The 13,955-nt window shown below is 42.7% G+C and overlaps 1 protein-coding gene across 1 annotated transcript; it reads left to right on the forward strand.

Annotated features, from left to right (window-relative positions):
• Positions 1-1,324: 1,324 nt before the first annotated feature.
• Positions 1,325-10,278, forward strand: ISCA1 (iron-sulfur cluster assembly 1). The gene is made up of 4 exons (XM_065663240.1): positions 1,325-1,485; positions 3,002-3,055; positions 4,869-4,974; positions 7,783-10,278. Exons 1-4 carry the CDS (start codon positions 1,405-1,407, stop codon positions 7,929-7,931), a joined length of 390 nt encoding a protein of 129 aa, XP_065519312.1. The 5' UTR covers positions 1,325-1,404; the 3' UTR covers positions 7,932-10,278.
• The last annotated feature ends 3,677 nt before the right edge of the window (positions 10,279-13,955 follow it).

Genomic DNA, 13,955 nt, shown 5'->3' on the forward strand with positions numbered 1-13,955 from the left:
ACTTCTTTATACACTTGCTATCTTTATCTGTGAGGGAGAAGTACTGTGCCTCATTAAACAGCAGTGGCATAATTATGTAAAAAAAAGAAAAACATCTGCATGCTTACTACCAAGCTCTTCAAAACAACCAACCCCAGAATGAGGTACCCAAAGCAGGTGTTGTGATGATCAGGGGACAGAAGCACCTCAAATACAGGCAAGCTGAGAAAGTTGGGGCTGTTCAGCTTGGAGAAGAGAAGGCTGCGTGGAGACCTCATAGCAGCCTTCCAGTTTCTGAAGGGGTCTATAAGGATGCTGGGGAGGGACTATTCATCAGGGACTGTAGTGACAGGACAAGGGGTAATGGGTTAAAACTTAAACAGGGGAAGTTCAGGTTAGATACAAGGAAGAAGTTCTTTACTGTGAGGGTGGTGAGGCACTGGCACAGGTTGCCCCGAGAAGCTGTGGCTGCCCATCCCTGGCAGTCATTAAAGGCCAGGTTGGAGGGGGCTTTGAGCAGCATGCTGTGGTAGGAGCTGTCCCTGCCTATGTCAGGGGGGTTGGAACCAGATGATCTTAAGGTCCTTTCTGACCCTAACCATTCTGTGATTCTATGATGCAGACTTGTTTGTGCTTGGACTTCGTAAATATAAGTTTAAAGCATTGTTGTCAGGCGGAGGTAACGAACAACGGCTGTTGGCTTTCCCTCTGACCTAGCCGTCATTCAGTTCAAAGTGACGGGATTGACCTTGCCGGCTTCCCCTGCGGGTGCCCGCAAGCCGCCCCAAAATCCCCTTCTTCTCCTCCCTCCCCCCCCAACGCCGCCCCCGGCGTGCGGGAGCCGTTCCGGGCAGCCGGACGGCGCCGCGCCGCGGCCCCGCGGCAGCAGGAGGGTGTCGAGCGGAGCAGCCGGGCCGAGCAGCCCGCACCCGGCCCCTCATGGTGCGCCCCCCGTGACGGGCCCGCCGTCACTGACACCGGGCGGGCTTGTCCGCGTATGGGTTTTGCCCGTGCAAAACCACTGCTGTTATTACAGTGCTTGCGTGCGTGACTGCCGCTAAACGCTAGTGTTCCCCGCCTGTGCCTCCGGAGGACGGGGACTCCGCGTTCCCCACACAGCTGCCTCCCAGCCGTCAACGCTGGTGCCAGCGGACAGACCGAACTGAAAACACCTCGCAGCGCCGGCCCAGGCCGCGCTTATCTCTGCCAAACAGCCGAGCAGGCCCTGCCCCGCCCTCCCCGCAGGCTGCGGCGCAGCCTCAGCCCCGCCTGACGCTGACGGAGCGGGGCGGGACCGCCGTTGCTGCCGATCACAGCTTACTGCCCAATCGGGGCGGGCGCCGGAAGCACGCCGTGCGCCGTGGCGTCACAGCGTGACGTTGGTGGTGCCCATGGCAGAGGGCAGCAGCCGGGGCGGAGGGGGTGATGGCCTCGTCGGTGGTGAGGGCCACGGTGCGCGCCGTCAGCAAGCGGAAGATCCAGGCCACGCGCGCCGCGCTCACCCTGGTCAGTGCCGCGCCGCTCCGCTGCGGGAGAGCTACCCGCGGCCCTAGCGCCCGTGCCGCCTCACGGCTGCAGGAGCTGCGCCACGGGCAGCGACGGGCCGAGCCGCGCCGCCGCTCTCCTGCTCCCCCGGCCTGCCGCCCATCCTGCGGCTGGTGGCGAGTGGCCAGCCCTCGGCCGCCGGTGACAGCGGGGCGGGACGAGCGCGGGATTCGGCCGGGGCAGCGTCGCAGTCGTGGGCCAGCGCCGTTACCCCGTGCTGTGTCCGCTCTGCGCTGGGCCCGGCAGGAGGGGACTGCGGGGAGGCTGAGAGTTCTCTGACAGCCACTCCCCACTCCGTGAGCTGGTGTGGGGGAGCCGCTGCTCCTGGCTGATGGCGCCGGCAGCAGGCTCCGCGCCCCTGCTCCTGGGCAGGCGGCCTTGCAGAGGGCAGCGCCGCGGACGGCAGGCAGCGGGAGGAGCTGTGCGGCCCCTTCGTGCGGGGCCCTTTTTGCACAGTCACTCGAAGAATTGTATTTCTTCTGTAAAATTAAATAAACGTTAAGCATTGCCTAGAGCCGCTGGCGAGTTGTTCCCCGCGAGGCTTTCTGTCTTTTGTCAGTTGAGGAAATGCGTTTGCTACCAGAGGTAGTGTTTTGGAAGCTGTACTTTTGAGAGGAATTACTGCGGGGGAAAATACAGTGAGTTCCCTGCAGGAACAGGGGCAAAGTGCATATAATTCAGTCGTTTGTCAGAGTAGGTGATTTCCTGTTATGTAGTGAGTTTACTTCATTCTACAAATGAAGATTAATAGTGGTATTTAGAAAAGGTTTTCTGCCATAATTCTGCTTGTAGTTTGTTTTATCTGGTCGTGGTAAGAGCTCAACATTGCTAATGGCTTTCCTTTTCTCAGTGTCTTAGAAACCTAAAAGCATGTAATGGAAATTTCTGTGTGTTTAATGTGTTCTTGCATTTATGCAACATGTCGTTCTGCATGAACAGTGAATTTACCCTCTGTAAACCCCCAGTTCCCCTCTAGGTTAGTAGGAAGAGAAGTAGGCCATAAGCACTTCTGTGCCTAATTGACTTTTTGTCTGTGATGTGTATGTGCTAAGAACTACTTAACTGCATTGTGGTAGTGATTTTGTGGGGGAAAATAACCCAACCAAACGCTCTAAAAGGATGGCAGTTCTTGAGCTGCCTGTTTGCTGTCAGTGTGGATATGGAGGGGAGTGAGAGGTACTGTTTTCTGTATGGGTTAGATTCAGCAATCATCTGTTGTGCAGCAGAAGTGTGTATCTTCAGATAAGAGTCCAGTTTTGAGCAGAACTCAGGCAAGTCAATACTGACAGGTGGCTGATGCTGAAGGTGGGCTTCGCACATAGAAAAGAAATGTAAACTAAGAAAACTTAAGTACAGTTGACGGTTGGAATAGGAATTTTTGTAGGGCAGCTAAGTATGTTGCACACTTAATATGTGCAAGCACTCACTGCAGATAAAAAAACCCTTTCAAATTACGGTCTATGTTTTTGTTTTTCAGACCCCATCAGCTGTTCAGAAGATAAAGCAGCTTCTGAAAGATAAACCTGAACATGTAAGTATAAACGGTGCAAACCTGTAGATGGTGCTAATGTATCAGCACAACTAATGAAACATTTGTAGCTAACCTAGAATTTTGAAGTAAGCACTGTTGTGTTTATTAGAGATAGTGCCTTTGTTTGTTTGTTTTTGAGGGGAATATGTGAGCTTGTTTGATATATCAAGCTTCATTTTTTTATAAAATGAAATGCAGAAAATAACTGATGGTAATGACATTTCACTTTACAAATACTTTTGAGATGGAAGAAGTTGAAAAAATTTAAGCTTACAATGTTTTTGATATATATTTTAATGAAGCCTTTTAATATGGCATAGTGATGAGTTCTGGTGTGGAAAGAGATCTTCAGCTGTTGATAGTAAGATGTTGTTAATTAAGTTCTTGTAGGAATTCTCATGTTGAAGTGTGATAAAGTTAGACTCATACCCATTGGAAAAAGCTAATTCTTGGGAAAATTGCCAGAAAGGAAACTTTTTGTTTTAGTAATCAGCATTTCTCTTAAGTAACTGAGCTTGTCATCTTTTCCTTTTGGGGAAAAACTTTAGAGTCTTGCTTTCTAACCATTATGAAAACAAGCGTTAGATTTTCTTCTTTACAGTAAGTATTATTTCAAGGAGAGTATTTCTCTTATAAGTTTCCATTGTTTCTTCTGCTTCCTGCACATCTGCAACTGAGTGGACTCTTTGTTAATGTTTCAAACCAACTTAGGAAGCCTTAAGCCTACAGCTTAGGTGGTCAGTCATCCCCATTTTCTAGCCCATTATTTGTAGCAGTTCTTTTAGAGAAAGGTATTTAGTCTGAAAAGATAAAACATGTCTGTTTGAGATACCACTTGATGGCATGTGCTATGTTTTGATATATTTTTATCACAAGATTGATTATGGAGATAGGCAGTGTAATTTTCCTCTTCAGTTACGAGGCATTGGTGTGTAGATATTTCTGAAAGATTGTTGTGCATAAGTAGTTCTGTTTCTTTGAAATATTTTTTCATACAATGTGCTTTTTGTCAGAATTGTTGGATACTGTGAATGTTACAAACATTGACTAGGTTGGCTTACAAGGTTGATTAAAACAGCAAGCAAATAAACATAATTGATTTAAGGGGGCATTGCTGTTTAAGTGAGACTCGCAATAGAGGTAATGAAGAAATCTAAGTACGTTTTTCACAACTTGTGTTTGAAGTTAAGTTTTGTGATGGTGTTATTACAAGAATTCTGTGCAAATTCAGTAACTGCCCTTGTCTTGGCCTCATATTGCTGTCAGTACAGAACTGGCATCTAAGTAAACTTTAATTTGAAGTCCAGAAATACCTGTCTTTAAAATGTGTCTTTAGACCAGGCACATGTAAGAGTTCTGACAGTTTATTACTGCAAAACTTTTAACATAGTTTAGGACTTGATCCACAGTAGCAAACATCTGATGTTTGCTTTCACCTTGGCCGTCAACTTTGTAAAAGGAAATAAAAAAATATTACCTCTTAATCTGAAAGTTATTCACTTCTTTTTTGAGGTAGTGGAGGATGATCGTAGAATGGTTGGAGCTGGAAAGGACCTTAAAGGTCATCTAGTTCCAACCCCCTGCCATGGGCAAGGGCGCCATCCACTAGATCAGGTTGCTCCAGGCCCCATTCAGCCTGGCCTTGAACAGTGCCAGGGATGGGGCTTCCACAACTTCATAATAAACGTAACGTAAACAACAACATAATAAATGTCATTGTTTTGTTGTTCTGCATACTTTTTATTTTGGTGTTCAAGAGTAAGTTTAAAAAAAAACTCATGAAGGTTTTGTTGTTTGATTGTGGTGTTTTTAGGTGGGTGTGAAAGTAGGTGTTCGTACAAGAGGATGCAATGGGCTTTCCTACACGTTAGAATATACGAAATCAAAAGGAGATTCTGATGAAGAGGTGGTTCAAGATGGTGAGTTTCTGAACAAACATCTGTGGTGGTGGTGAAGAATAGCTTATTGAAGGTTTGCCAAGGTACAGCCTAGAACTTGATTGAAATAACAAGTTACAGTAAGGGGTCCCTCTGTGTGGGAATTGTTGTCACGTTAGTTTCTGGTTTGAAGCAACCAGTTAGTTAAAATAAGCAGCTTTGCAGTATCTGCATCAGAGGCTACTCCACCTGGATAGTTTAGTCCATCGTTCATGTCTTCAGAGGTGGCTAATAGCAGATATTTAGAGAATAATGCAAAACAATGCATTTATAATGAAATATCAGCATACCTAAACCAAGGCTTGGCAAAGTAAAGATTTTATTTGCAAGGGATTTTCCCAGCAACTTTTCTAACTAGTCTTCTTCTTCACTGATGCGCAATTTGGTTTTAATTTCTTTGTGCTTTTGACATTTGCATTGGTTTGTAACAACAGGTTCTACAATTTTTATTGAAATACTTTAAAAATTGTTTTCCTACCCTGATATTTATGTTTTCTGCCTCATAATTACAGTAAGCACCACATGATAGGTCTGTTGCTAAAGTTCCGTTTGTGGTTTAACCCCAGCCAGCAGTGAAGCCCCTTACGGCTGCTCACTCACTCTCCCATCGAACTTTTTCAGAATGAGAAAAGTGAGAAAACTCATGGTTTGATATAAAGACAGTTTAACAGGTAAAGCAAAAGCCACGCATGCAAGTGAAGCAAAATGAGGGATTAATTCACCACTTCCCATCAGCAGGCATGTTTTCAAGCATCTCCAGGACAGCAGGGCTCCATCTCACATGATGGTGACTTGGGAAACAAGTCACTCCAAATGTCCGATCTTCATTCTGCTTACCACAGCTTTTATTGCTGAGCGTGATGTCATATGGTATGGGATATCCCTTGGTTCGGTTGGGATCAGCTGTTCTGGCTGTGTCCCCTCCCAGCTCCTTGTGTACCCCCGAGCCTGCTCACCTGTGGGGTGGGGTGAAAAGCAGAAAAGGCCTTGATGCTGTGTAAGCATTTGCTCAGCAGTAACTAAAACGTCCCTGAATTGTCAGACTTTTTCCAGCATAAATCCAAAACTTAGTCCCATACTAGCTGTTCTGGAGAAAATTAACTTTGCCCCAGTCAAAACCAGCACAGTGCTGTACATTTTTTCAGTTTTCATTAAAGTTTATGTCAGTGGTCTTTTTGTCAAATACAGGTTGATAATAGTATTTGTTTTGGTTTCTGTTAGTTTTCTAAAGGTTCATAGAATTCCTTTTGTGGAGGTGTTTTTTGGTTCTTTTAGGCGTTACTGAACTACATTATGTTCAGAAATGTTATTTTTAGTTTGGTGGCAAAGTAAGAGATTTAAGAATAAGAGGCTATCACTGTTGTTTTCTTGCAAAAGCTATGCTGCTGGTCAGAGCCTGCCTTCCAGCTTTCTTTAGAAAACCTGCAACCAACATGTAGATTTTATTCTCTTAAACAGAGAGTTAGTTAGAACTTCAGCAAGTGGTTAAATTGAAGCAGACGATGAGCATGAGAATGTGAGCTAGGGACTGCCACCTGATTCTGCAGGTGCCTCTTGATTTCAGATTCAGCTGGCTTCTTGAGTGAACCTGTCCTGCTTGATTCAGAGCTGCTCTAGCTTTACAGGCCTGAAAACACATTTTCCAGAAAGCATTTCCTGGTTTGGATCTTAAGGAAACTGGAAAGCAGTTTCCCTCAGTCAGGTCAGATACCTTAAGTTCCAAAACCAGCGGTTCATGTGTGCTTGTATCATTTCTGTTTTGCTTCACTTGCTTCTAGACAGACTTCCAGTAAAAGCTCTTTTATACAGGTTTCTGCTCAGTGATGGCTTCGAATCCCAGCACAAGATTGCCTGCTTTTAGGTAGTAAGTGACAGCTTCAGGAATCAGGTCCATAAACTCTTTGATTAGGTTTAGCCTTCACTGTCAGTTACTGTCCAAACTGACCCAAAAAAAGTGTAGATTCAACTTGGTTGCCCAGACTTGAGTTGTGTTAGCAGACACTGAGACAAAACATATTACTATGATGAAATGGCTTTCCAGCAGTCTCTCCTGTACCTTAATGGGGTCTTGTTGCTGTGTACTGGTACAATTCTACGTGGTTATTATTTCATAGTCTGTGGATAACTAAAGCAGTCCGCTTGCACCTTTGTGTCATATTTGCAGCTTTAAAGTTCAGTAATTTGTTCCAGAGAGATACAGACTTTGTATACTTTAGGAAAGAAAGCTCTTTCTAATCACCAAGGTGAACTGCTAGTTTTTAATCTTAAAGATTGTGGTATATTTGAATGTTCTACATTTGCCTCATCATAAGATTCAGTATTGCTAATAGTTAATGTAGAGCTAATATTTTCTGGCAGAGCAGAAAATAATAATTTTGAGAGTGAAACATTTAGGTTTTCAAGGTCTTTGGGCTTCTTGTTAGATGCACAGACTTTAAGAATGGTAGTAAATGAGTTCCTGGCTGTAATGTATGGGAATTAAGTATTGAGGCTGAGATCCATTCCCAAGTTCCACAGCTTCTTTCCCTAGGTGTCATGTTTTTAAATCTCCCCTGAAAAAATACGTATGTAACTGACACATAAATGCACATAAATAATAGTTCTAAACTGTTGCTGGACTTGTATGGTACAGTAAAAACAGTGATGAAAGTGTCCCATGTTAGGCCAGGGAAACTAGCTTATACTCATAGCGTTCATATTAGCTTCCATTTGTTAATCACTGGTTTAAAGAGAGTTCCAAAGTGAGTGATGATTTTGCTATATGTAAGTATTTTTCTTTGATGTCTCCAGGGGTTAGAGTGTTTATTGAGAAGAAGGCACAGCTGACACTTCTAGGAACTGAAATGGACTATGTAGAAGACAAACTATCCAGTGAATTTGTCTTCAATAATCCAAACATCAAAGGAACATGTGGCTGTGGAGAAAGCTTTAACATCTGAAATCTCAGGACTACTTCTTTGACTTTGAACACCCCAAAACACTTCTATGGCTTTCAGAAGCAAATGCATTTTCTTCAGGTTTGTAGGCTGCATGAAGTGTGGATACCATTAAGTAAAATAAACCCTTTTGAAAAAGTGAATTGTTTGTTAGACTCCACCACTGATGTAGTTATACTTTGTGATGAGTTTGGTTTCAAAAGGTAAGAACAGTAAGTGTTGTAGTAACACCTCTGTACTTTCACATGCCAAGGAAATAAAATCTGTCCTTTTCCTTCATTATTTTCTTTGTCCACTCTACTCGGATTTCCCCGTCCAAAAGCTATTTGAAAGAATATATTACCTATGTGTTCTGCTTTGATGCAGGGAGGAAAAAAAACCACCACCAAAATAAAAACCCCAATCATTTATATAAGCTTGTTCGTAAAAATTTATATACACAGACCTCAGCTTCAGAGTTCACTATGATTATGTGTATGCTTGCTTTGGTTTTGTAGTTTTTTGATGCTTTAATCTTTTTACATGTGAGTTTTCTGGTGGTTTATTTTCCTATAAATCTGGGGAGGTCCAAGAAAATGTTCATGTATTAGTATAGCGGTAGGTTACCATAGCACTGCTTGTAGAAATACTTCAAAATGTACTAACCCAGTTTTAATTCTGTTTCTTTCCTTGTTGAAGACACAGTCTCTGCTGTACTTAGAAAGTAATTTTGCAGAACATGAAATACATTTAGGCAATGGAGTACTAAAGCAGATACATATGGGCATGGTTTCTCATGTTTTTGTCATTTGTCTTTCTTGACTTAAATTGAAAAGTTATTAAAACTGCCTGCAGATATTTTTTTTTTTTTGAGAGGACTCTTACACTTCCCATTACTTTTTTTGTAGTTACGTCTGCTACTAATTTTGTTACAGTTTGAACTTTTTTGCAACTGTGTAGGTGCAAGTTTTTTTCTCTAAAGCTTATCATAGCTTCTGTTTAGCTCTCTTAAAGTTAACTTGCTGACAGGGGAAAAGGCATTTATAATTTAAAAAAACCTAGTATTTTGTAATTGTTAAACGAATCTAAACAGTAATTAAAATACTATGTTTGTAGGAGGCCATTTTTTCTTTGGAATTCAGACTTTTTCCTAATCAGAATTTATGTTTTTTACACCAGTGTTCTTCAAGCTTACAGAGTCTTCAGCACTTATGCACTGGTGCTAAGGCAGAAGTATGTCTCTCCAGGCCTTCCCAAAAGCTGATTCCATAGAAGTACTCTTCCATCCTTTTATTTCCATGTTTCCCCAGTTGTCTGAAGATGATATTGTGCAGCTAGACTGCTCACTTGCGCTGAAGAGAAGATAATGTCTTCCTGGGCAGCTGATGGGAACAGCCGGTGAAAAGGGTGCAAATCAAAAGTAGGGGACAACAAGGACTTGGGACAACTTGGGATCTTGCAGTCAAGGAGAGGGTGGTGGTTGAGGTGGGAGTGGAGTGAGAGCATTAAGGCTGCATGTTGAGAATCTAGAGGTAACGCTGATCTGCACCTTTGTACCCACATACCTTGCAATCACATTGGGATAGTAACATGCTGAAGACTCAGGATTCTACACCTGCGAAAAGGTGTAGAAGGAAGAATAAAAGAGATCAAGAATTATTTTTTAATTTTTATATAGTGCACAGGAACAGAAGGTCAGAATTACCACGATTACAGTTCAATATTAAATACTTGAATTTTGGTTGTATGCTGTGTCACCTTTTGATGTAAAAATGCTATTTCCTTCAACAGTCTACTGCTGTACACGGTTACTTTATATAGCAATTCAGGAATTACTGGTAATACACTGTCTACGTGCATTTTTAGTGCCACAAGTCTTTGTCTTGCCAAACAAAAAAAAAATGCAGTTAATGTGGTACAGCTGCATTAATATGTCTAAAACTCCAAGCAAATGGCATTTCTTCAGATCGTGTTCCTCTGCCTCTTGCTAGGGGATAAGACTTGGAATGTGGTAGTGCTGGTAGGGCTTGCTATGAGTGCTACTACTTAGTCATTTAACTTGTTTTGGTGTGTTTTGGAGTACCGGGGATTGGCTTGGGGATTTTTTAAGACCTGTGGCATGTATAGCAAACTTTCCACATTTCGTGTATATGCCTTGACTGAAAGTTTGCACTTTCGTACTCCAGTGAAATAATCCTCTGAATTGTCACTTTACTAAGACACCTAACGCACAATGTTTCAGCTTCTGTTAAAGTGCTATTTACAGTTGCAGAGGAACATGGTTTAATGATTGGTCTGTTATAATTTTGTGCAATACTGTATGTAGAGTTCTCAGTTGTAATAATAAATATTGCCTGCTGGTAACCATGAAGTATTCCTATCTTGAATGATTTTATTTACAGTAACAAGCAGTAGAGGGAGAGAGTAGGTTTGTTTGCTGGGGTTACAAACCTGACTTCATATTCCTCAGGAATATCAAGTATTTCAAAATACTAACAGCTCTGGAATAGCATAGAAACATGGCAAAAACTCCAACTGTGCACAGAAGGGTATTTATACGTACCAGAAGGGTGGGCTGCTGATGGTCAAACTTCTATTGAATTTTGTGACACACTCTTCTTGGTAGAAATTCTGACAGGCAAAATGCTTACTGTGGAGGTTTCTACTTGTCAGTAAGTCATTGTGGTATGTTTTAAAGTAGGAGGATGATTTTGGTCCAAGTAACTGTTGACACAAAAGGCTTTTAATTGGCTGGGCAATTTGAGAGTGAGAGTCAAAGGGCATTCGTGGCCAGTCCACTGCGGTGCTCTATAATGGCACTAATATGCCATAGTGTGTTAGGTTTATGACACATCTGGGATTTTCTCCTAGGTGCAGTCTTTCCACCTCTAAAGCTGAGAAATTTCCTTTTTCTGTTAAGTAAAGGTTTTGAACACTAGGGGAGAAGTAATACATTTTGGAGGGATGGTAAAGATTGTAATACAGCGTTGCACATTCATGATGCTGGGGAGAGAGAACCAAACCCTTCATGCAGCCAGGGGCCTGGAAGAACAACGGTTACCTTTCTGTCGGGAGTTCTTATGGAGCTTTGTGAAAAACGAAACACTTGCACAAGCAAGTCAGCATTCCTGATCCATTGCTTTTTATAGCTCACTTGGAATGGCTGAAGAGCAAATGTTTAGAAAAACATTAAACAGTTCAATATGCAAGTCACCCTGATGGGACAAAATGAATTTGAGCTCCAAAATAAAAAATTAGATGCAAGTAATGAGACTGAAATTTAATGTTAAGGAAGCATACTTTTGGAAGTTCTGGGGTTTGTTTTTTTTTCTTTGTTTTATTTTGTGTTTATTGGTTTGTTTGGTTTTGGGTTGGTTTTTTTTTACAGTTAAAATCTGGTAATTATTTTCTCCCCATTTAGCTAAGTCAACACCTTCACTAGCAGAAAAATTCTCCAGGTATGCCACTTTAGTGCTAACACTGGCTGCCTGGCCATTTATTAGATAAAATGTTTATGATGCTACAGTCTTGCAGTCTTTTCTGACAGAAGAGTTCCATCGTTGCCAGATGGAGCAGAGTATACACCTCTGTGTTCATCCCAAAAGAACCCTCAAAAGAGTACTTGAAAAATTAATTTTGTGATGACCAGTACAGTATTTTTTCTATGAAATGATCTGTCAGATAGTGAGCAGTTCAGACAACTTTGGTCTTTATTGCCATTTTTAATGTGTATGAGATCGTAGAATCATAGAATAGTTTGGGTTGGAAGGGAACTTCAAAGGTCATCTAGTCCTCCTGCCATGCAATGAGCAGGGACATCTTCAAATAGATCAGGTTGCCCAGAAGCACATCTAGTCTGGCCTTGAATGTTTCTACAGATGGTACATCCACTACCTCCCTGGGCAACCTGTGGCAGTGTTTTACCACCTTCACTGTTAACAACTATTTTCCTCACACCCAGCCTGAATCTCACCTCTTTTAGTTTAAAACCATCACCCCTCATCCTATTGCAACAGCCCCTGCTAAAAAGCCTTTTCCCATTTTATAGGCCCCTTTTAATCACTGAAAGGTCACAGTAAGGTGTCCCCAGACTTTTCTCTAGGTTGAACAACCCGAACTTTCTCAGGCTATCTCCATAGGAGAGATGCTTCAGCTCCTGATTTCTGTGGCCCTCCTCTGGAACCTCTCCAGCAGGTCCATATCTTTCCTGTACTGAGATGTGCTGATTCAACATAATAAGCAAAAGCAGAAGTGCTCAGCACACTTCGGTATTTATTTGGGTTTGAGCAGCAATTGAATGGACATTCTGGCACGCAGCACTGGCATTTCGCTTCGGGAGACAGGAAGGTAAGGGAAATCGCTGAATATAAGCAAGATCTCCGTCCTCGCCCTTACGCTTCCTTTCAGCGGGCCGTTTTTCAGGCCGTGCGTGCTGTCGCCGGCAGCAGTGGCCCCCGAGCTTCTCACATGGCGCAGCCCGGGATCGCCTCCATGGACCGTGCCTGCCTGCTGTCAGGTAGGATCCGAATGCTGCTTTTTCCCCCGGGATGCTCGAGTGCGAGCGGGTATGCGCTGCCACCGGGTGGCAGCAAATCTCCAGTCTACGCGTTTCAAAACTCCGTATTCTAAGCTCCTGAACAAGTAAAAATACTCCTGAATACCGGAGTATTTTTACTTATACCGGTGTAAACGCTTCCAGCTCTGCTGTTCGTCCTTCTTGTACTTCTGTGTTTTTAAACTGCTCCTAAAGGATGCAGATGGCTGCAGAAGTGCAAAATTCCAAAACACTTCAGAGCTCCTGATGCAAAGAGAAGCAGAGGAGCAGAGCATAGCCGCCTGACCGGCTTCGGCTGCTGAAGCATTGTTCTTTTCACCAGTCCTCCCCTTGTTAGTAGTGTGCTAGTGTACTTCATTATTATTGTGTCCAGCTTGCAGATTTGTTTCCATCAGCTAGCTTTAACCTCTACGTTCCAGACGTTCCAGCGGGACAAAGAATCTCATGAAACGGTATAGTCTCTATTGACAGAAATACTCTCCCCCACACACACACCTTACTTACTGGGATTTTTTACTGATTGTGGTTTTTTACTGCTTGCATGATGATTTTATTGCATGTGATTTTATTGCATGTGATTTTAGTGACAAACTCCTTCTGTAGCTTTCTGAAGTTAGGTCCAGACAGCAGGAGTGAGTTCCCCTTACTAGCTACTGAAACAAGACAGCCTCCAAACACTTGAAATAACCTAAGTAGCACAATTCCATTCATACAGAGGGTTTGCAGGCAGGCATTCCCTTTTGCAACTGTGTGTTTTAGTCTTCAATTTGTTCACAGTGAATCATTCACATTGACCTTTCATTCTTAATCACAGTAGTCCTGATTAAATACTAAATAGTTGCATGAAGCATGGCAAAACTGTGTTTAAATTAGATTGCTTTGCTGTTAATGATATTTTTTCCTTGCATTTGTTCCACAAAAGAAGCTTAAATGGAAGCAAGCTTTTCTCTCTCAATAACGAGAAAAGGCAACGTATTAACGAATGTTTTGTTCTCTTATGAAGCACATAGGTGTTAGTGAACAGGACCAGTCCCTCCTGTTAACCTGCATTGTCACAAGACATATGCAGAATGTGGCACTCCTATTTGTAAATGAGAGGTAACTGAAGTGTATAGTCAATGTTCATTTCTGGTGTATATTTAAGGAATTCTCTCCAGAAATGAATAAACAAAAAATGCAATACTTGGGTGATGTAAAACCACCGTTTGGAAATCTTGATGAGATGAGAAATCATACTGCTTCTCCTTGAGATACATCTGAAATTCTGCCTTTACCAGTTGAACTATAAACTGAAATTCAACTAGACACTGGCAAATCTTGCTGAAGAGGTTTTAGGAAGTTCCTCTGTACCTGCCCCCTCTGTCTGAGGCTGCTACTCCTATGGCAGATTAGTGGAGGAAGTGCCTGTTGAGGGTGAGTTAACATTAGTGTGTCGCTCTGAGCACTTAGATGCTCCAAGAAAGAAACTTGTTTGGTCTTGCTGAAATATGGGA

This window comes from Lathamus discolor, chromosome Z (genome assembly GCF_037157495.1).
Source record: "Lathamus discolor isolate bLatDis1 chromosome Z, bLatDis1.hap1, whole genome shotgun sequence".
Lineage (NCBI taxonomy): Eukaryota > Metazoa > Chordata > Aves > Psittaciformes > Psittacidae > Lathamus > Lathamus discolor.